This window comes from Panthera tigris, chromosome B3 (assembly GCF_018350195.1).
Source record: "Panthera tigris isolate Pti1 chromosome B3, P.tigris_Pti1_mat1.1, whole genome shotgun sequence".
Classification (NCBI taxonomy): domain Eukaryota; kingdom Metazoa; phylum Chordata; class Mammalia; order Carnivora; family Felidae; genus Panthera; species Panthera tigris.
Genome location: NC_056665.1, coordinates 84,116,172 through 84,140,877, shown reverse-complemented (window position 1 = coordinate 84,140,877; position 24,706 = coordinate 84,116,172). Strand labels below are relative to the sequence as shown.

Genomic DNA, 24,706 nt, shown 5'->3' with positions numbered 1-24,706 from the left:
CTTGAGTCTTCTAAAGCATTAAGTGTATCAGAGATTATAAACTTACCCATTCATTAGAAGAGAGCCATTTCATTTCTGGGTTAGAAGTCTTTGGACGTGATGTTTCTTTTTAGGATGTTTCAATAAAAAGTATTCAAGTTAATATTTCAACTAAAAACACTATTGTATTTTTAAAAATCTGTCTAGCTTTATTAACCAGTACCAGGGTTACATTGTACAAAACTTAACCCCATTTCATTAAGGATTTTGTTAGAGAAATTAACTCACTGTAAAGATTCTCAATTATACTGTCCTGTGTTTAGTTTGTTTATGAGAAGAAAGATTAGAAGAGGGCAAAATACCATGAACTATGATCCAAAGGAAATAGTAATTATAAAAAGAGTTGAAAAGGAAGGAAAAGTGAAAGAGGCTTAAAAATAAGACAAAACCATTTAATGCATTTCTGGGAAATTTTATAGTTTGCATAAGTAAAGTATAAAAATTTAAGGCACAGTGAATAACTATATAAACATTACAAACTGGCCACTGTTGGACAAGTAGAGAAAGTGAAATTTAAGAAACAAAACCTTCATAATTCATCTTCCTTCTACTACAATCAGAAGAGTTTCTAGGTAAACTTTCAGATCTAGTGCCTTTCAAGAGAGAAGATTGAGATCATCTTTAGATATGCATGCCTTCACTGGATAAACCAATAAATATCTGAGTTAGAGGTCCTATCTCAAATGAAGTTTAAAACAAATTGGAGGAGGTCAGGCTAACATATTTTAGCGTTACTGGTAAACTAAAATTTATGGTGACATTAATTACATAATCTGAAGATTAATCCTTTAAGTACTAAATTAAAGAGTTTACACCCATGACCAAAAAATTACCATCATATACCATGAAGTACCATACCACAAATCCTTGTAACTGAAGATTCCAGATGAAAAATTATCTTTCCTAAATCCTTCAAATTTTAGTTGAAGAACTTAATGGCCAGATGTTCGTGTTCACTGATAAAAGATTTCCTTAACAGGCCCACTGTACCCTATGTTAGAGTTTCTCTGAAGCCATATTTTATATAAAAATATTTAAGACTGAAAGCTTAATGCTGTTTTGAACAACCATTAATCTCTGAAAGCTTTAAGTTTGTGAAAAAGCTTTTAAGAGCAGCGTTTCTGAAATACTCCACACATTCTTCCTTACCCACATTTAGTTATAAATCAGTCATACAGATATCTGTAAGATTATGAGCACATACTTAGGAATATTTTCAAAATCAGTTTCATATTATACTTTTGTAAGTTTTGCCAATAGCACAGCAGACTCTAGAGAGATGACCATACCTGGGTTAAGTAAATTGTCCACTTTACTGTTGTTACTTTGAAGAGGTAATAACCAGTCACCACTATGCTACCATGGCACCTTATACAATATTCAACAGTGGACCCCTGAAGGGTTAAGTCTTCATCTGTCCCTTACTCCACCCACCTCCCTGCAAGGACTTATCCCATAGGAAGCATTCAGGGTCCACTGAGTGACAAAACCAGGATGCCATGTGGATAATCACTAGGTGTTACCACTTGGAATACAAACACGTTAATAAATTCATCCCATAACTAGTGTTTTTAACATAATTTTCAAAGCTAGTTATTTGAGTACTGAAAAAGAAAAAGATTAAGTAGTAACCTGCATTAAAAAAAGTAAACCCATCTTAAAATTGGTGTTATCATCTTTTCATAAAATATTCTCAAGGAAAGAAAAATCAAAGTGCTTTTGTCTTGCTCCTTTTATTACACACGGTAAACCATCCTTAGTATGAAATTAATGGTTAGATGTATAAATGTAAGACAACATGAGAAAATCTATGGGGGAAAGTCCTCATTTTAATCTGAGACCAGGAAGATCAGCTCCAATTAGTCTTAATCAGTAATTTAACTATTTTTTTTCTTACAAACACAAATAACAGACACGTTTGATAATTTAACTCTTAATTGGCAATTACGGCTCTAGAATGTCCTTATTTTTTTTAAGAATATTTTAAAACCAAAGCACTAATTTGACATACAGTAAAAGCATAATATAAATGCCCAAATTTCAGATCTGGCTTTTGCTAGATAGAGCCTAAGAATAAAGAAACATTTCTCCCTTTCCAGATAATAATTTAAAATATAAATAATTGTATTAAGTCCCACTGAATAAAGAATGTGAAAGTTCCTGGTATTATAAAAACCCTAGAGTTTGAAGGTTGATAGTCATTTCATTCTACGGTGGGACAGAGACTGGATTTTGTTTGTTTTCCATAATTACTTCACAGTCTGCCTCCATTTCAAAATTGAGATTCACAAATGAACTGGATGCCCCTGTTTCTGGTTGATCCGTCTGGACAATGGAATCAGCTTGCAGTTTACTCTGCTGGTACTGTCTTTCTGCTTCTTCAGACATCCTGTTTTCTTCTTCTTCTTCTTCTTCCTAAAAAGAGGAAATATCAAGAATTGTTGAAATGTAAATGCCCAGAAGAAATATTTGTTCCCCTGCTTTCAACTACTTGTGCGTTTGTTTTTTTTAAACTAAAACATTAGTGTCATGTCCAATTCAGTTTGGTCAAATTAAGACAAGACTTACCTCCCTGTCCCCTGTTCCCAAACTGAAATGGAAACTATTATATGACATTTTAAAGAAAGTGATGTTATTTTTAAAACACGGTACAGCACTGCTTCCCTTAGATGGGACCTGAATTAACTTTGACAAAGGCTATATCTTTTCAGATTCTAATCTAAATTAAAAAATTGCTAGAGGCGCCTGGGTGGTTCAGCCAGCTGAAGAAGTGTCTGACTTCAGCTGAGGTCAGGTCTCGTGGTTCATGAGTTCAAGCCCTGCATCAGGCTCTGTGCTGACAGCTCAGAGCCTGCAGCCTGCTTCAGATTCTGTGTCTCCCTCTCTCTCTCTCTGCCCCTCCCCCACTCATGCTCTCTCTCAAGAATAAACATTAAAAAAATTTTTTTAATTGCTAAATACTGTATCACTTCAATTATAGGATATCAGCCTATTCAGTGGAATAGGGTGGTCTATTCACTAAATGGTATAACATGGTTAATGCTTCTGTAAGCAGCTTGTATACAGATAAGGCAGTCACTGCCCTCAAGAAGTTTACAATCTAGGAGGGAAGTTAAGACATGTAAAAAGAGTATTAAGACAGAAAGGAATAAGCACTATAGAGATTTAGACAGTAAGTAATTTCTAGTTCCAGAACTACTAAATTCATGGAGGAAGTGGCAATTGTATCAGTCAACACAATATGGGTAGTCAGTACAGAATAAGTAACCTGTCAAGATCACTCTAGAGCTTGCTTGAGAGAAAACAAGAAAAAGAGAACACTTAGGACTCTTTAATAGTCCAGATGGGGTAATGAGGCTGTAAACAAGGCTGGTAGTGTTAAAAACACTCATGTGTTCATAAAACATTTTTGAAACCATATAACAAATATAAAGTAAGCTGCCTTAGGCACTCTCCCGTTGCACTCTGCTCCAGTGACAAAGTACTATTCTTGCCACATCTCCAGATACATGACTTCTCTTCATGCCTCTACATTCTAGCTTTAGCTGAGCTACCGTCCCCATTTGCTTGAAGGAAAATAATAAAAGATTCCAATATTTATCCCATGCTCATCTACATATACTGGGTGCTTTTTCTAAGCATTTTACATATTAACTCATTTAATCCGTAGAGCAACCCTGAACATGGATGTCACACTTCTGATTATTAAGATGAAGAAACTGAGGCTTACATGGGGCAACTGGGTGGCTCAGTCAGTTAAGCGCCTGACTTTGGCTCAAGTTGTGATCTCCCAGTTCACAAGTTCGAGCTTGCACTGGGCTCTGTGCTGACAGCTCAGAGCCTGGAACCTGCCGCGGATTCTGTGTTTCCTTCTCTCTGCCCCTCCCCCCACTCACACTCTGTTTTCCTCTCTCAAAACATCAATAAACATTTTTAAAAATTAAAAAAAAAAAGAAACTGAGGCTTTACAGACGTTAAGCATCTTGCTCAAGGTTACAAAGTTAGAAGTGGCACAGTCAAAACTCGAATTCAGACCCTTTGGTTCTTCAGCCCATGCTCTTGAGAGCTAAACTTTTCTCATTCCTTAAGGCTTAACCCATTTTACCCCCACCCTAAGACCTCACTACATTTGCAGACAAAATTGCTTCACCTCTTTGTGCCTTAACAACTGGCACTTACACATTTCTAATACTTGTAATTTTCTGTGCACCTAACCCTCCACGTCTATATATCCTAAGTATAGAGACTAAGTCTTATTTGCTCATCTTAAAATTGGAAAAATAATCCAAAGAGAGATGTATGAAGATTAAATAACACCTCACATAACACCTAGCACAATGAAATCTAGCTTAGTTTCACACCAAGATCCTAGAGAAATTTCAGTATTAAAAAATACATAAATTAAAAATATCTAAGTTGATAAATTAATAACGCTAGAATGAAATGCCTATCCTAAGGGAGCTCTCTTTTGGGCAGCTAAGGACGATATATATGCTCATTATACAACCCATGAAGTCCACAGTAAACCGAACTGAATGAAAAAAATGTAAAAAGGAGACACACCTCCTTCTTCATCCGGTAATACTCATCAATGGCATATTGGTATTTAGGGGTGCTGATGCCCAAAACAGATGCAATCTTCTCTCCAAGAAAGTCACACACTAAGGATACAAAAGTTAGATGACTTACACAATTCCATAAACTTTTCTTAAGTATTTTCTATGTACAAGACACTGTAAAAATACAAAAGTTACAGTCTCTGCCCTCAGGGAGATTATGAACACTTAATACATCTCTTCTGTGTATCTTCCTTGATTTCCCCAAGAGGCAGCAGTGGCTCCTTCTGGGTTCCTAACAACACTCTCCTTATACCTCTAATTATAACCCATATCACCATGTATTATAATTATCTATTATGTGTCTATTTTTTAAAGAAAAACATATACTCTTAGAGAGTTGGGACACCATTAGGCTGTAGGAGAGGAAGGGCTTGTTCTCTAACACTCACTGAGTGCCTGCCACATGCCAGGCACTGTGAAAGGTTAGACTCAGAAGGGCAGATGAAGCACATCCAAAATGTAATCCAGGTCTGAATGTAAAGCTCATGTTCTTTTCATTACACCACACTGTGTAGGTATATCAAGTGTTCAGTAAACGTTTCTTGTATGAATTACTGTTCAAAATTAGCTCTAGTAAAAAGCAGAAAATGACAGAAGCTATGAGGGAGTTAAAACTGGAAACAGAGGAAAGCTTTATGATTTAAAACCTATGTTTAAAGTTAGCATGATTAAGTCATAAGGTGATAATTCATTTCCTTCAAATATGACTTAGTTACAGATCAACTTAAGATATGAAATATTAATGAAATTAAAATATAAATGAATTGTAACTACAGGCTCTAGAATAAGCAGTCAGACAGAATGACAACAGTATCAGTAGGAAATCATGTAACAAAATAGCAAAATAGCTGCTGACAGAACTAAGTTTCAAAAACACAAAAATTAATATAAAATAAAATAATAAAGCCATTTTTCAGTTCTTTAAAAAAAAAAAAAAACCACAACCAGGAGCTGAAGATTAGATTAACATCTTCCAATGCTAGCTAACTGCTGAAAGCAAAGTAATTACCTCCCTATTGTTTCTCCTTCACTTTGGAGACACCCCATTTGGGAAAGCTCCTGTTTTTGGAGCATATTATAATAGTTATACAATACTCAAACAGAAAAGTAGTACCTGAAAGGGTTGATGTGGCAGCTCGAAGCATGTAAAACCATAAGTAGGGGCCCCAGGTAAGTTTTGTCTGCAACAAGAAGTCAGGTTAGCAACATTCATACCTAAACTCATTCTGTATATTTAGGCCAGAATGAAGTAATCAAGTACTTGGTTGGCACATAAAACATTTTATAAATAGTACTATAGACTACAATGCAACTAAAAATTTAAAAGTTTTATAGACAGAATTCTACAAAGACATTTTATATTTACCCATTTAACTACCACCACCTTAAACCCATGGAATAACCAAAAAAAGCAGCAGCCCCTAAAAATGGAGTTGGTAAGTCACAGTCTTGATTATTTATGAATTGACAATCTATAGCCTTTCTCCTGTCTTGCTGTTTTGTTGTCTTTATTATTGATAAGCACAGTATCAGAGAGATGATGCAATAAATAGAAAGGGACCTTAAGAAATCATACAGTACATGGGAATGCAAACTCGTGAAGTCACTCTGGAAAGCAGTATGGAGGTTCCTCAAAAAATTAAAAACAGAGGGGCGCCTGCGTGGCTCAGTCAGTTAAGCGTCTGACTCTGGCTCAGGTCATGATCTCACGGTCTGTGAGTTTGAGCCCCACGTCGGGCTCTGTGCTAACAGCTCAGAGCCTGGAGCCTGTTTCAGATTCTGTGTCTTCCTCTCTCTCTGACCCTCCCCCATTCATGTTCTGTCTCTCCCTGTCTCAAAAATAAATAAACATTAAAAAAAAAATTAAAAAAAAAAAAATTAAAAACAGAACTACCCTATGACCAAGCAATTGTACTACTAGGTATTTATCCAAGGGATACAGGTATGCTGTTTTGAAGGGGCACATGCACCCCAATTTTTATAGCAGCACTATCAACAACAGCTAAAGTATGGAAAGAGCCTGAATGTCGATCGATGGATGAATGGATAAAGAAGATGTGATATACACATATACAATGGAGTATTACTTGGCAATGAAAAAGAATGAAATCTTGCCATTTGCAACCACCTGGTTGGAACTGGAGGATATTATGCTAAGCGAAATTAGTCAGTACGAGAAAGACAAATATCATATGGCTTCACTCATATGAGGACTTTAAGATACAAAACAGATGAACATAAGGGAAGGGAAGCAAAAATAATATAAAAACAGAAAGGGGGACAAAACATAAGAGATGCTTAAATATGGAGAACAAACAGAGGGTTGCTGGAGGGATTGTGGGAGGGGGGATGGGCTAAATGGGTAAGGGCCATTAAGGAATCTACTCCTGAAATCACTGTTGCACTATATACTAACTAACTTGGATGTAAATTTAAAAATAAATTAATTCAAAAAAATTTTTTAAATCATACAGTACAACATACTTTATGATACAGTAGGCAAATTAAGATTCAGATAAATGAAGCAGAATAAGGGTATATCAAATGAACTTTCAATGGTGGGAAAATAAATGACCAATAAGCAACAAGATGAGTTTTTGTTTCTTTAAAGGTTATAAAGGGACTAGACCATATAGCCCAAGACAAGCTGACTGTATATTTATAGGACCAATGGTAGAATGCAATCTACATTGTACAATTCCATTGTTAATCTTGATGCTGCACTTCCCACAGAATACTTCTGTGAAGGTTGCCACACAGATGACAGTTTGCCTCTGTGCATGAAATCAGTGATATAAGCATGCTTCACTATACCAATATTTTTGTTTACCAAAAGGAAGTAGAGAGCAATCAATCAAATAACAATTATTATTATTATTTTAATACTGTTTCCAGGAAGGAGAAAAAAGATAACATTCTTAGCTAAGATATGTTCATGATTATAAGGGTATTAAAACAGCAAACACAGGAATATCTGTAACTGGGTAGACGAACTAAAGAGAAAAGGGGGAAACATATAACACAATCTTCTCATGAAAAGTAGGTAAGCGAATTTCTGTGACAGGATTCTTGGAAAGACACAGAAGTGAGTTAGCTCCTCCACTTCTATTTACACAAGAATGAGTGTCCAAGCAAATACATTCAACTAAGAAAATACTGTATATTTATGTTTTCCTCAATCAAATCTAATATATGTATATCTTCTACATTCAGAGCAGGAAGCATCTCTCTTATTTGAGGATAAGGATTATTTTAGGGACTCTGTTTAAGATGCTCTCATCTTGGGGCACCTGGGTGGCGCAGTCGGTTGAGCGTCCGACTTCAGCCAGGTCACGATCTCGCGGTCCGTGAGTTCGAGCCCCGCGTCAGGCTCTGGGCTGATGGCTCGGAGCCTGGAGCCTGTTTCCGATTCTGTGTCTCCCTCTCTCTCTGCCCCTCCCCCGTTCATGCTCTGCCTCTCTCTGTCCCAAAAATAAAAATAAAAAACGTCGAAAAAAAAAAAATTTAAGATGCTCTCATCTTAATGTTTACCTTTTTTTATTTTAATGTTTATTTTTGAGAGAGAGAGAGAGAGAGAGAGAGAGAGAAAGAGAGAGCAAGTGGGGAAGGGAAGAGAGAGAAAGACACAGAATTCGAAGCAGGCTCCAGGCTCTGAGCTGTCAGCACAGAGCCCGACGCAGGGCTTGAACTCACAGACTGCGAGATCACGACCTGAGCCGAAGTCAGATGCTCAGCCAACTGCGCCACCCAGGCCCCCCTTCATGTTTACCTTATAGTCCTTCCAACAAATGGGACAGTGCAGTAATCTAGGGAATGGAACCAGTTTCTATAACACATTATAATGATAGGGCCAAGAAACTACTTAGAAAGGGATTAATCAGGCTTTTGAAGGAAAGCATATATTTCTAAGTGGACCAATTCTCCTGTGGTTGTTTCTAGAGAGAACAATTGCTAATAACCATGTGGTTGGTGACTACCAAAAAGTCAAACCTGCTCCAGAGCTGAGGAACCAGATAAGGATCCCCGAATAACATCTATCATCACACACAATTATACAGAATGAACGTATAGGGCTCTTTGTTTAGACACTGACCTCACTGAATCAAAAGGACAGATGACTCAAGAGCCTACAATGGAACCTTGCCGCTACCGCCACCACCATCCCAGTAATAAGTAAAATGGACTAGATCTTGGTCTTCAAGACTTCCAGTTTATGATGCAAACTCAAGCTGATTCATTTTTTCTACAAAAATTTAAGTATCAATCTCTTCCTGAATAAAGTATCCATCTCTTCCTTAATAGAGAACTATTAAGACTTGCTATCTTTTTGGTTTCTAAACTTATTTTTTATTTTTTACTATTTTTTAAATGTTTTATTTGTTTTTTATTCTCAAATTAGTTAACATTCAGTGTAGTCTTGGTTCAGTAGAATCCAGTGATTCACCACTTACATATAACACCCAGTACTCATCCTAATAAGTGCCTTCCTTAATGCCCATCACCCATTTTCCCCACCCCCATCAACCCTCAGTTTGTTCTATTAGGAGTCTCTTATGGTTTGCCTCCCTCTCTGTTTATACCTTATTTTTCCTTCCCTTGCCCTATGTTCATCTGTTAAGATTCTCAAATTCCACATATGAGTGAAATCATGTGATGTCTTTCTCTGACTTATTTCACTTAGCTTAATACCCTCCAGTTCCAACCACATTGTTGCAAATGGCAAGATTTCATTCTTTTTCATCACTGAGTGGTATTCCATTGTATATATATACCACGTCTTCTTTATCCATTCATCAGTTAACGGACATTTGGGCTTTTTCCATAATTTGGCTATTTGTTGATAGTGCTCCTATAAACATTGGGGTTCATGTAGCCTTTTGAATCAGCATTTTTGTATCCTTTGGATAAATATCTAGTAGTGCAATTGCTGGGTTGTAGGGTAATTCTATTTTTAACTTTTTGAGGAACCTCCATACTGTTTTCCAGAGTGGCTGTACCAGTTTGCATTCCCACCAACAGTGAAAGAGGGTTACCCTTTCTCCACATCCTCACCAACATGTTGTTTCCTGAATTGTTATTTTTAGCCACTCCGACAGGTGTGAGGTGATATCTCATTGTGGTTTTGATTTGTATTTCCCTGGTATGAGCGATGTTGAGCATCTTTTCATGTGTCTGTTAGCCATCTGGATGTCTTCTTTGGAAAAAGTGTCTATTCATGTCTTCTGCCCATTTCTTCAGTGGATTATTTGTTCTTTGGGTGTTGAGTTCGATAAATTCTTTATAGATTTTGGATACAACCCTTTATCTGATATGTCATTTGCAAATATCTTCTTCCATTCTGTCAGTTGCCTTTTAGTTTTGTTGTTTCCTTTGCAGTGCAGAAGTTTTTTGGTTTTTTTAGATTTTTTTTTAGTGTTTTATTCATTTTCTGAGAGAGAGAGAGAGAGAGAGAGAGAGAGAGCGAGCAGGGGAGGAGCAGAGGGAGACACAGAATCCAAAGCAGGCTCCACAGCCCAGAGCCTGATGTGGGGCTCGAACTCACGAACCATAAGATCATGACCCGAGCTGTAGTCAGACGTTTAACTGACTGAGCCACCCAGGCACCCCAGCTGTGCAAAAGCTTTTTATCTTGATGAGGTCCCAATAGTTCATTTTTGCTTTTATATCCCTTGCCTCCTCCAGAGGCATGTCAAGTAATAAGTTGCTGTGGCCGAGGTCAAAGCAGTTGCTTCCTGTTTTCCCCTTCTAGGATTTTGATGCTTTCCTGTCTCACAATTAGGTCTTTCATCCATTTTGAATTTACTTTTGTGTATGGTGTAAAAGTGGTCCACATTCATTCTGCTGCATGTTGCTGTCCAGTTCTCCTAGCACCATTTACTAAAGAGACTGTCTTTTTTCCACTGGATACTCTTTCCTGCTTTGTTGAAGATTCATTGGCCATATATCTGTGGGTCCATTCTGGGTTTCCTATTCTATTTCATTGATTTATATGTCTGTTGTTGTGCCAGTACCATACTGTCTTGATGATTACAGCTTTGTAATACAGGTTAAAGTCTCGGATTTGATGCCTCCAGCTTTGGTTTTCTTTTTCAACATTACTTTGGGTATTGGGAGTCTTTTGTGGTTCCATACAAATTTTGGGACTGAACAACTTATTTTTAGATTACAAAAGTAATGCTTATTTACTGTATAATACTTAGAAAATGGGGCAAAATATAAAGAACATCTAAGCCACCCATTTTTCCACTACCTGTAAATAATTATCATTAATATTTTAGTATATTTTCTCAGTCTTTTCCTAAGTGTGTATGTTTTTTTACAACACTGTCATACTTTCTCTATCCTGCTGTTTTTCCCATTTACAATATTGGCATTTACCCAAAAGAACTGAAATCTGAACCTTGAAGAGTTATTTCCACTCCCATCTTCACTGTAGCATTATTCACAACAGCTAAGATGTGGAAACACCTAAATGTCCACTGACAAATGAATGGATAAAGAAATTGTGGTGTATACATATAATTGAAAAATTCACCGTAAAAAAGAAGGGAATCTTATCATATACAACAACCTAGATGAAACTGAGGACATTATGCTAATAAAATAAGCCAGTCTCAGAAGGACAAATATTGCATGATAGGCCATCAATCAGCATTTCTGATCCTGCCCACAAGCCACCTATTACTGAGACTAAGTTCCAGGTAAATGCAGTTGACAGGTAGGGGATTCCTTCTGTCAGCCCCCATTCATGGAATGGAGGCTATACCATGGGCATGGTGCCACTAAGAATATTGGGGCACTGATAGGCCCGGTTCATGAGGCAGTGAAAAAAACCAAAAAGATCTAAGGCTCCTCACCTCCACCAAGCAGTCAGCTCTTAAAGTAGGTGTGTCACTCAGAAATGCACCACTGTCCCTACCACCAACTTCAGAGCTCTGGTTAAGAGATTTTGCCCAGGAGAATAAGCCATAAAACAGATAGTTCCTAATCTTTTCCCAAAGGAACTGACTTCATTTGCAACAGAGCTGGAAACGTTCAAGCCCAAAGGGTGCTCTCAAAATCAGTAGAGATTATGGTGAAAGGTAATTGAGAGGAAGTTCTTAGAGTCTATAAAGATGCAGGCTAAACTATAGGCCAGCTAGTTTTTTTTTTTTTTTAATGTTTTTAAATGTTTTATTTATTCTTGAGAGAGAGACAGAACATGAATGAGGGAGGGGCACAGCGAAAGAGGGAGACACAGAATCCGAAGCAGACTCCAGGCTCTGAGCTGTCAGCACAGAGCCCGACATGGGGTTTGAACTCACGAGCTGTGAGATCATGACCTAAGCCGAAGTCAGACGCTCAACCGACTGAGCCACCCAGGCACGCCCCCATTTTTTTTTTTTTTTTTTAGGAGCTAGTTTGTAGCAGAGAACAGGACATGGGGAGGAGACAGACTTCACTAAAATAATCCAACAGTCACTAAACAGAACAAAACAAAACAAAAACACAAGCAAATAATAAGACTGGGTGGGAGGGAGGAGAGGGAGAAGGCAAGGGGCAGTACCCAGAGTTGTTGCAATATGTTATCTAAAATGTACAATTTCCAACAAAAAACTAAGAGTCATGCAAAGAAACAGAGAAGTATACTCTGTACACAGGAAGAAAAGCAGGCAACAGAAACTACCCATGAGTGACTAGATGTTGGATTTAACAGAAAAAACATCAAAGTAACAGAAACCATAATTAAAGAAATAAAGGAAGGAATAACAATGTTGCATCAAAAAGACAAAATCAGGAGCGCCTGGGTGGCTTGGTCGGTTAAGCGTCTGACTTTGGCTCAGGTCATGATCTCATGGTCCATGAGTTCGAGCCCCGCGTTGGGCTCTGTGCTGACAGCTCAGAGCCTGGAGCCTGTTTCAGATTCTGTGTCTCCCTCTCTCTCTGCCCCTCCCCTGTTCATGCTCTGTCTCCCTCTGTCTCAAAAATAAATAAACGTTAAAAAAAATTTTTTTTTTAAAAAAGACAAAATCAATAAAAAAATGAAAATTATTAATGAGAACCGGATAGAAATTCTGTAGTTGAAAAGTGTAATAACTAAAATGAAAAATTCAGAAGAGGGACTCAACAAAAACTGACAGAAATGAAGGGAATAGACAACTCAACAATAACACCTGGAGACAACACCCCGTTTTGAATAATGAATAGGACAATCAGGCAGATCAACAAGGAAATTGAAGACTTGAAAAACATTATGAACCAACCAGACCTAACATATCTATAGAACACACCACCTAACAACAACAGAATATATATTTTTCTCAAGTATGTACAGAACATTCTCCACGACAGACCAGATGCTGATATCCATAAAACAAACTTCCATAGGTTTAAAAGGAGAGAAAGAATACAAGGTATGTTCTCCAACCACATGGGGGTGAAATTAGAAATCAAGAAAGAAAAAAAAAATGTGAAAATTTAAGAAACATGGGGGAAATAGAGGCGCCTAGGTGACTCAGTGGGTTAAGCAACTGGCTTTTGATTTCAGCTCAGGTCATGACCTCATGGTCAGTGGATTCGAGCTCCGCAATCAGCTAATGGCACAGAGCATGCTTCAGATTCTCCGCCTCCCTCTCTCCCTCTAACCCTCCTGCATGCTTTCTCTTTCTCTCTCTCTCTGTCTCCCCCCTCTCAAAAATAAATAAACTTAAAAAAAAAAAGTAGTTAAAAAAAAAAAGAAATATGTGGGAAATAAATAACATATTCTTAAAAAACCAACAGGTCAAAGAGAAAATACTTTGAGATGAATGAAAATGAAGATGTAACACACAAAATTTATGAGATGTAATTAAAACAGTTCTAAAAGGGAATTTCAGGGGCGCCTGGGCGGTTTAGTCAGTTGGATGACCAACTCTTGATTTTGGCTCAGGTCATGATCCCAGGGTCATGGGATTGAGCCCCGTGTCAGGCTCCAGGCTGAGCATGGAGCCTACTTGAGATTCTGTCTCTCTCTCCCTCTGCCCTTCTCCCCTGCTCACACATTCTCTCCAAAATAATTTTTTTTAGAAGGGGAAGTTCATAGCTAATTAAGAAAGAAGATAACCTAACCTTCCACCTCAAGACACTGGAGAAAGTAGGGCAAACTAGACCTACAGCAAGCAGATGGAAGGAAATAATAAAGACCAGAGTGAAAACTAATGAAATGGAGAAAAAAAATAAAAGAGAAAATCAATGAAACCAAATGCTCATTCTTGGAAAAGATCAACAAAATTGATCAATCTTTTGCTAGACTGACCAAGAAAAAGGAAGACCCAAATTACTAGAATCAGAAATAAAAAAAACAGAAAAAACTATAAAGGAATACTGTGAACAACTGCATGACAACAAATTAGATAACTTACCTATAAGAAATAAACAGAACTGCCACAATGGACTTAAAAAGAAAGAAGACAATTTTGTAATAATAATAAAAAAAAAACTATACACAGGGTGCCCAGGTGGCTTAGTCGGTTAAGCGTCCAACTCTTAATTTTGGCTCAGGTCATGACTCCACAGTTCATGGGATCAAGCCCCAAGTCATCCTCTGCACTGTCAGTGGAGCTGCTTGGAATTCCCTCCCCCTCCTTTCTGCCACTCTCTCACTCTCCCACTTGCACTCTTTCCCTCTCTCAAAATAAATAAACTTTAAAAAAAACAAAAACAAAACAAAAACAAAAAAACCAGACACAATGAAAAGCCTAGGCAGCTTCACAGGCAAAGTCTACCAAACATTTAAATAAGAATTAATACCAACTCTGGGGGCACCTGGGTGGCTCAGTCAGTTAAGCATCAGACTCGATTTCGGTTCAGGTCATGATCTCACAGTTCATGAGATCGAGCCCCACATCAGGTTCTGCACTGACAGCACAGAGTCTCCTTGGGATTCTCTCTCTCCCTCTCTCCCTGTCCCTTCCCTGCTTTCTCTCAAAATAAATAAATAAACTTAAAAAAAAATAAAAGAATACCAATTCTTACAAACTCTTCTCCCCTACTCCCCCGCCAAAAAACCAGGAGTGGCAACAGTTCCCAACTCATTTTAGGAGGCCAGTATTACTCTGGTACTAAAACCAGACAAAGACCTTACAAGAAAATTACAGACCTGTATTTTCTATGAATATGGGTGCAAAAATTCACAGTAATTACCAGCAAACCAAATCAGGAACATATAAAAATAATTATATACAATGATCAAGTGGGTTTTATCCTAAGAATGTAAGGCTTGTTTAGCATCCAAAAAATCAATTAATGTCACTATACCAATAGAATAAAGAACAAAAATCTCAAAACCATCCCAATTGATGCAGAAAAAGCATTTTACAAAATTTAAGGCTGCATCATGATTTAAAAAAAAAAAAAGCCTAAGAACAGAGGGAGGTTCTTCAAACTGATAAAGGGAATCTACAGAACACTCATGGCTACATCATATTTAACCGTAAAAGATGGAACAGTTTCACGCAAGATTTAGAACAAGATGAGAATGGCCACTTCTCAGCACTTCTATTCAACATTGTAATGCAGGTTCTAGCTAGGGTAATTAGGCAAGAACATCAAATAAAAAGCATCCAGATTGGAAGAGAAGAAAACTGTAAGAAAACAATTCCACTTACAGTAGCATCAAAAAAAAAAAAAAACAAAACAAAACACTTAGAAATAAATTTAAGAATGAAGTATAAAACTTATACTCTGAAAATTACAAAACAGTATAGAAAAAAATTAAGGGAGATCTAAAGAAGTTAAAGATTCATGAATCAAAAGTCTTAAGACATCAATGCTCTAAAATTTATCTACAGATTCAACATAATCCCTAGCTAACTTCTTTGCAGAAACTGACAAGCTGATTCTAAAATTCATATGGAATTGAAAGGGGCCTAGAATAGTCAAAACAATCTTGGGAGAAAAAGGACAAAGTAGAAGTCTCAATGCCTTCAACTTCAAAATTTGCTATAAGGCAACAGTAACCCAGACAGTGTGGTACTGGCACAAGGAAAGACATATATACATATATCAGTGGAGGAGAACTGAGGGTCTAGAAATAAAACCACATTCTATGATCAAATTTGACAAGAATACTAAGATCATACAATGAGAAAAGAATGAGAAAAATGGAAAACCACATGCAAAATAATGAAGTTAGACCCTTACCTCAAACCATATACAAAAATTAACTCAAAATAGATCAAAGACCTGGGGCACCTCAGTGGCTCAGTTGATTAAGTGTCCAACTCTTGATCTTGGCTCAGGTCATAATCTCATGGTTTGCTTTGTAAGTTTGAGCTCCATGCTGACAACACGGAACCTGCTTGAGATCCTCTCTCTGTCTCTCTGCCCCTTCCCTGTTTGTGCACTTCCTCTCAACAATAAATAAAACATTTAAATAAATAAATAAACGCCAGGTCACTGTAACTTTATATCAGTGAATTGTATGCCAAGTGAACTGTATTTCAATAAAGCTTTTATTTCCTTTTTTTTTTTTTTTAGAGACAGAAAGAGAGAGAGAGTAAGGGTTGAGGGGCAGAGGGAGAGAAAGTGAGAGAGAGGAGAGAGAGAGGGAGGGAGGGAGGGAGAGATCTTAAGCAGGCTCCACGCTCAGTGTGGAGCCCAATGTGGGGCTTGATCCCATGACCACAGGATTATGATCTGAGCTGAAATCAAGAGCTGGACACTCAACTGACTGTGCCACACAGGCACACTTCAATAAAGCTTTTTTAAAAAAGAGTTAATCTTTAGGAAAGTAGTAAGAATGCATTCGTTTCTACGCAATGCTCTTATTATCAGTTTCTTTGTAAGTAGAGAGCAACTTTTGAGACAATGACTTTTAAGGGGAACCTGGGCAGCTCAGTCAGCTAAGTGACCAACTCTTGATTTCAGCTCAGGTCATTATCTCACCGTCTGTGAGCCCCACGTCGGGCACCATGCTGACAGCACGGAACCTGCTTTAGATTCTCTCTCCCCTTCCCTCTGCTCCTTACCCACTCATGCTCTCTCTCTCTCAAAATAAATAAACATAAAAATTAAATTAAATTAAATTCATACATATATACACAATGTATATAAATAAGAATCCCTTCAAATTAATTTATTTTTTTTAATTTTTTTTTTTTAACATTTATTTATTTTTGAGACAGAGAGAGACAGAGCATGAATGGGGGAGGGGCAGAGAGAGAAGGAGACACAGAATCGGAAGCAGGCTCCAGGCTCTGAGCCATCAGCCCGGAGACTGACGTGGGGCTCGAACTCACGGACAGCGAGATCGTGACCTGAGCCGAAGTTGGACGCTTAACTGACTGAGCCACCCAGGCACCCCACCCCTTCAAATTAATTTAAATGCCAAAAAAACACTTATTCCAACAATTCTCCCATTGCATGAAACACCTCTGCAATGTTTTGCATGCATTTGGAAATGCCATCAGAGTATACTGCACGGTCCTTTGAATATATTCTATAGTAGAGACTCTGGATCTGATGTTTTTTTAATAACCAAAATTTATGAAGAGTGGAATCTAATAAAAAACTAGTAATAACATTTTTAAAATCAAATACAGATTAATAATTCTCTATCTTGCTATCCTGGTTTATTTTCTTTATAGCAATTTTCAGTCTAATAATTATAGTATGTATTTATTATCTGTCTGCCCACTAGCATGTAATAGAAATTTATGTACCCATTGCTGTATCAACAGTGCCTGAAAGAGAACCCATTAGAAAGTCAGTAAATATTGATCAACTAAACTCTCAAAAACCTACTTAGAAGGACAACACTCCTTTTTAAGAATGTACAGCTAGTCCTATAATTTTATAGTACATCATGTATAATTTAGAAATTCTTAAATTTAGCTGATAAGGCACATAAAATTAAGAACTATTCACTCCCATGTTCTTTTCTTTTTAATTTTTTTTAATGTTTATTTATTTTTGAGAGAGAGAGAGAGAGAGAGAGAGAGCGAGAGCGCATAAGCTGGAAAGGGGCAGAAAGAGAGGAAGACACAGAATCCAAAGCAGGCTCCAGACGCTGAGCTATCAGCACAGAGCCTGCCATAGGCTTGAACCCATGAACCATGAGATCATGACCTGAGCCGAAGTCGGATGCTTAACCAACTGAGCCACCCAGGCATCCCTGTACACTCCCATCTTCTACTTAAACTTTGAGGCAATATAAAAAAGAACTGACAAATCCTAAGTTTTAGGTGGAAACTATTATAGTCCTTAATTCAAAGGGACTGGAATTCAAACACTCTTTAGTAAGATAACTCTTAAAGAAACCTAGCCACACTGACAAAGAATTCTGACACTCAAACGATTTCAGACTACTGAAATGCAGGAAATATTTCCATCCATATTTGTAAAAATACTATTTTCTACCAAAATCATAATGTATAATTTGATAATCAATATATAGTTAATTTAAACCTCAAAAGGCCCCTTCCATTCAATGTTTAAGGGGAAACAAATCAATTTTAAAAACCACTGACAGAAGTATCAAACTTACCGGGTCAACAGTAGGCAAAATGTCTTTCTTCTCCAGGCCATCAACTTCATCTTCATCTGTGCTGTATTCTTCCATTGTTTCACCACTCACAAAGTGGATGACTCTCCTCGGGACTTTCTTCTTTTTTCCTATGACTCCGAGTTCTACATTTTCAAAGCCTCTTTCACTATTCATCTAATGTCAACAATAAGATAATGAGTTTCAAGTGAGGTTAATCTTTCAAATGGCGAAAAGATTCTTAGTTGCTGTATTGTAGGGAATTAAGAAACATAAACCAATCCTTAAATGTTTTTTTAAAAGAGGTCACATACACACAAGAGTGTCAGCATAAATGTGGAGTTTAATGAATAATAAAGCAAACACATGCACACTCACTACTGAGGGTAAAAAATAGAACTTAACCAATAAACATTCTTGAAGTCAACAGCTAAGAAATCAAGCACTGCACTTCAAGTCATAGCAATTCCAATGCTATATAATATGTGAAGATACTCTGGACTTCACTCATTTAAAGAATAATGCTAATTATGGATTAATGTACAATATCAAAGGAAAATCATATAGATGCACATATACATACAGTAGAGACATAAAACAAAATAACAGTTCATGGCAGAGAATTCTACATCTCTGGATTTGGACTTAGCTATGTGTGGGCAAAACAAAACTAGTATAACTTAACTCTGTATCTCTCCTTTACCCAAAAGTTCCTAATTAAAATGCTTTTTAACGCCAACTGGTACCAAAAGTGAGCAAAACTATATAGGGAAGGGTAGACCCTGGGTTGAAAGCATCCCCCATGAAGACATTCAAACCGAAAAAAAATTTTAAACTGTGCAGTCCAAATAAAATTCATTTGTAAACCAAATCTGGAAAACAGGCCATAAGTGTTCTATCTCTAAATTTCCATATTTCTTAGTCAATAATGTATAGATGACAACAGTTTTCCTGATAGTAAAAGGATTTTACAAATTTCAGTATAACAGTGTGTATGGAATTCTCATTACACTCAAATTTCATTCCAGGGAAATACTAATTTTACCTCACATATATAGCCATGTTCCAAACTCAGAGTAAATGCACATTGTGGGAGAGGACAAGGTTTTTCACTGTCATCTTGCCTCAAGTTTAAACTCCTAAGAAAGGCTTTATTTCATCTCCTTACTAGAATATTTCAAAAAGGCCAGTGCAATTGTGAAGAAAAATCTGGCAAGTGGTTACTCCTAGGGACAGGTACTAAGACAGGGGCAGAGGTTGAGGCAAGGGAGTAGTCAAGGGGGCCTGTTATTCTTTTTTTGTATTTTGTTGTTTTCTTTGTTTTGTGATGAGAATATGTTCATGTATTACTGATATAATTTTATGACTAAACAAACAAAATGATATAGGACTACAGGACTGCCACGATTAGAGTCCACATTGGTGGGATTCTGTAGAATAGTCCAGAGTTCAAAAATTTCGTCCTCTATAAGGAGTCTTACACTTGTATATACGACCAAACAATTTAAAACCATGAATGTTGTTCAACCAACAGGAAAATTCTTTGAACTGCAGTTGCAGAGATGGGATTATACTGATAAAAATAGTGGACTAGAACTGCCCAGTTATACAAATGTAAGTAACTTTACTTTTGCATTATTTTCTCTAATCCTCTAAGTTCCTTCTTCGAAAAAATATATGGCCTCTCTGTTCTTCACTTCCCAAAGGTAAGTTTGGTCATTAGCCAGGATCTGAATCCAGCTATAACCAACTCAAAGAACACATACATTGCTCCAAGACACACGAAGACATCACTGACAGCATCTACAACTCCTGTACAGTGAACTGAGATCATGAAAATCTTGAGAGCAGGGGCTATCTTTGGATTAACCTGAAAAAACAAAAGCCACAATTCTCCCTACCCTGTCTTGAAGGTTCAAACAAATCCTGGACCTTAATAAAGGAAGACCAGCCCATTTATTATGTCCACAAACAAAATGGACAACAAATAGTCCACCAGGTTTACCTGGTCCCTAGGCACAGTGAGCCATTCCTACTCAATTTCATTTTTCCCCTTGAAATAAGATTTGGTTTATAGGTGTTCTGATGTCAATATTTCCTTCCGAACCATTACTCAGCTCTGCGGATCCCTTCACAAGCAAGGGAAAATCAGAGGAGTTGGGTTATATCTCCAGTCATCACACTATCTGGATGGATCTGATGCCAAAGCAACAGTCCCTGTCGGTAGACAGAGCTGAGACTTTTCACAGCACATCACCATGTCCCATTCCACCCCCATTAGAGCAGAAGCAGCTTCTCACTGCTCCCTCTGGTAATTTCTCATCGGCTTAATTTTTCCTTTCTTAGATAAAGGCAAAGGAGAAGGCATATCTCTCATTGGCTCAACTACTTTACCTTCCTTCCTTGGACAACTTGAATACATCAAAACATTCTGGCTGGTTCATAACAATTAGTATAAACTTAGCTACTATCTCCATTAGCTGTGACTCTTGGCAATATTCCTTCCAAAAGATTTTTTAAAACCTGCAAAGGTGAAGGCTGAAACATGATTCCTATTTTTCATTCCAACACCGAGGTTAAGTTTAAACAAAACTTTGAGTAATATTCTCTACACACAATATAGAATTAAAAATGGCATTTTATTTGCTCTAGTAACATTTCATATAAAGATTTTTATTAAAGAGACTTTTATCTAATGGCTTCCTTTTAAAAATTTAATATTAATTTTTGATACAATAAAACCCAAGTTTTAGGTTTATCTTCTTAAACAGGAATAAGCAAACCTTTTCTGTAAAGGTCAGATGGTAAATATTTTAGGTTCTGCAGGCCATATAGCTTCTATCACAGCTACTCAACTCTGTGAAAGCAGCCATGGACAATACATAATAAATGGGTACAGCTGTGTTCCAAAAAAACTTTATATAGTGGCTAGTGGGAATCTGGCCCATAGGCTATAGTTTGGTCAACCCATCATCTTAAGGAACAAGAGTGGCAAGTAAAAAAACCTGTGAAAGACAGTTTATGACATGTGATTCCAACCTCTAGGGAAAAAGGGGGAACAGTGAAGGGAGGCATTGATGAGTAAAACCAACCAGAAAATTAAAATACTCTGGTGCAAAATTCCCAACAATTATAAATGAAAGTTATTCTCTGAATTTTGCAAATGTTTCTTTTTTACTGATAAACAATAAACCTCTTAGTAAGAAAAATTTCACAGTCCATAATACAAATTCCATTTTAACAAATTCCAAAGATCCGAAAAAAGAGGTTCCTAACATCAGGAAATTAATAGATGCATTGTCAATTCACATTTTATAGTTAACCAGACTAGACTGTAAATTTACTTATCTAGTTCCTCGGGGCCTGATTTTAACGGCAATTTTCTTTTTATACAGTCTCATAGCACCAAGAACTTCTTTAAAACATGTACTGCACATCATGGAATTTATTCTGTGTCACCGTCCCCAACTAGGTAGCAACATGGAAGTAGGCACAGTGTGTATCCTTCACTAGATAGTTCCTAGCACATCATAAGTTCTTGGTATCAGAGGTGCTACATAAATGAATGTGTAGCACTAAAATTTTCACTCCTTTAATAATATTGAGGCTCAGATTTTGGTTAAAAGTCTAGTCAAAGAACCTGCCTGATAGGATATCACAACAGGTACTGAATGGCCTGATTTGAGGTGAAATTCTAAACACAGAGCCAAGCTCCTATTTCTTACTCCTTTCCCTACACTGCATTTAGAATTTCTCAGTTCAGACAACTGATCAAGGACAGGAGGCTCTCCTTCCACCCAAGTCCCCACTTGGGCCTCTTTGCTCTAAATATGCTCAAAGGCATAGATATGGGGTTCCCAGAGATGTTTCTGTTTCAGGAATGTGAATGAGAGAGCAAAAAAGGGAAAGTCAGAAAACAGTTTGTATAGTATGAACCTATTTATGTTTAATGCAGAAGAGACTATATATGCATAGGAAATCTCGGAATGATCACAACAGAAACTTACTTTTGGTGAAAGTGAATGTGAGATACTGGCGATGGGGGTATTCTTATGACTTCCTACTTTTTGTTCAACAGCCTCCTTTACTGTTTAGATATTTATTATGTTTCAACCAGGAATCTGAAAATAATATAATATCACTACACCAAAAAACAAAGAGCCTCTCTTCAAACAATATTTAGCTGATAAATCAATACAGGTATGTTTACTTTGCTATTAGAGTAATTCAAAGCTTGAAGCAGTGATGAAAACAATAACAACAGAAGGAAAAACCAAATGAAAATATATCGAACACTACAGACTTAAAGGTCCAGTTCACATGTACCTGTCAGCAACAGGTCTCTAGTGAAAATGAAAAGAGGCTCCCTAATCAATTAGTGTTGCCCCTGAATTCCTTCTTGCTGATGACTTTTCTCCTTCTCAAGTTGGAGAAAAACAAGAAATTCCATATAAAAACTAGTATGGAGAAAAGTTTTTGTTCATGCAAACTACGTTCTATACTACAAGAAGCTACACTCGCATTCACGCACTATTCCCTAGGAAACTGTAGTTTGGGGGAAATGTCTTACTAACATTCAGGTGGTGGTTAGTCTCAAAACGGAAGCTACCCAAAAAGCTTCATTTCCACTGAAGGTGGAAAGATTTCTACATAGGAGCAACTTGAGGTTCTTAATGGCCCACACTGTACTAATAAGCTAGTTTCAGGTGAAACAATTTCTTCATTAGTTTTACTTGGCCAAAGTTCCTAAACTATTACTTTATTTATTTATTTACTTTTTTTTTAACGTTTATTTATTTTTGAGACAGAGAGAGACAGAGCATGAACAGGGGAGGAGCAGAGAGAGAGGGAGACACAGAATCCGAAACAGGCTCCAGGCTCCGAGCTGTCAGCACAGAGCCTGACGCGGGGCTCGAACTCACGGACCGCGAGATCATGACCTGAGCCGAAGTCAGACGCTTAACCGACGGAGCCACCCAGGCGCCCCTTACTTTATTTTTTTTTAATAAAGGGACACTTTATTATTTTTCTTAAAGTAGGCTCCACACCCAAAGTGGGGCTTGAACTCACCATCTTGAGATGGAGTTGGATGCTCCACCAGCTGAGCCAGTTAGGCTCCCCTAAACTACTACTTTAAACTATCAAACTGAAAACAAACCTCCAGACCTTACCTCTCTAAACTTCTGTCCAACACAGTAACCACTAGCCACATGTGGCTAATGCTCCCTTAAAATGAGGATAGCCCAAACTTAGACGTGCAGTAGGTCTAAAACACACGCAGGATTCCTAAGCCTTGTACCAAAAAGAACGTAAAATATCTCATTGTTAACTTTCACATTAATTACATATTTAAGTTTTTTGTTAAATTAGGTTAATAAAATATTAATAATATACAATTAAAAATTAAAATTTCTTTTTACTTTTTAAGTAATAGCTACTAGAAAATGTGGCTCCCATTATGCTTCTATTGGGCAGCTCCGAGCCTTAGTTACCCCGCGAGTGAAATGGGGATAACGCCCACATCATGCAGAAGTTATCAGGATTAAGTGAAAGAAAGCCTGTAAACGCTCAGCACATAGTTGCTATTAGCTAACCAAAGGGCACAAACAAGACAACTCAGGCGCTTGCACAAGGAGAGGCAGAGAAGTGTCTGAAGCCGCCGTCACCTGGCTTCCAGCTACTCTAAGGACAGCCTTTCGGAGCCACGCCTTCGTTCCTCGCTCGCAGACCCCAAGCAGGAATAGCACCCCCGGGAGCCCCCCACAGTCCGCAGAGCTGCCAGCGGAAAGGGTTGGTGAGGGACGCCCTGCTGTGGCGAGGCGTTCGCCCCTTGCCCCAAGCCGGTGCCTTTGGGCAGAGGCGAGGATACCGTGAGGACGAACCCCGAAACGCACCTCCGGCGGGCGGCCTGCTCGGAGGAACACAACACCGGGCAGGCCAAAGAGGGCAGCCGGCGGACGAGGGCTGTCTCCTCTCGGCTAGTCTCTCCTAGCCCCAGCCTCCGCGCCGCCACCTCCCTCGCCGGCCCCACCTACCTGCCGAGTCGATTCCCTGAACGTCGCGGCGGCCGCAGCTCCAGAGGCTCCTACTGCTTCTCCCTCCGCACGGCTCAGAGGCTCCGGGTCCATCGTTGTCACCGCTACAGGGCTGCTGGCGCTGGCAAGATAGAACGTAATGGCCGATAAGCCCATTTCCATTCTCCGCCTCCCCACCCAGGCGCGGACCGAGCCGGCCGTCACGAACTGGCACTCACCGGCAGCGCCCACCTCGCGCCGCGCCCGGCCACGCCAAGGCAGGAGGAGTGGGGCTGCCTTGATGGGTGGGACCCGCCTGAGGGGCGGGGCCGGCCGGCGCCTCGCCCCCCACTCCGGCTTCGCAGACCGCGGCCTGGGCGACTCAGCGACCAGCTCGCGTGGGGCGGAGCGAGGAGGGCCGCCAGCAGCACCGCTTCCGGCCCAGCCCACGTCCGCAGCTCTCGGAGCCGCCGCCTGGCACCACCGGTGACGTCATGCCTCGTACCTGCACCTGGAGCTTGGCCTTGGGGATC

General features: G+C 38.5%; 1 protein-coding gene across 2 annotated transcripts; it reads right to left on the bottom strand.

The window, feature by feature from the left end:
• Nucleotides 1–6: 6 nt before the first annotated feature.
• FAM177A1 (family with sequence similarity 177 member A1) lies at nt 7–24,706 on the bottom strand. 2 transcript variants are annotated; one of them, XM_042989566.1, is made up of 6 exons: nt 24,413–24,706; nt 24,195–24,315; nt 18,163–18,336; nt 5,773–5,839; nt 4,603–4,700; nt 8–2,454 (listed from the first exon to the last, which is right to left on the bottom strand). In XM_042989566.1, the coding sequence occupies exons 2-6, from the start codon at nt 24,285–24,287 to the stop codon at nt 2,248–2,250; spliced, it is 639 nt and encodes a 212-aa protein (XP_042845500.1). In that variant the 5' UTR covers nt 24,288–24,315; nt 24,413–24,706; the 3' UTR covers nt 8–2,247. The 2 variants fall into 2 exon arrangements, with proteins under 2 accessions (XP_042845499.1, XP_042845500.1); XM_042989565.1 differs by lacking the exon at nt 24,413–24,706 and having other exon boundaries at nt 7–2,454; nt 24,195–24,396.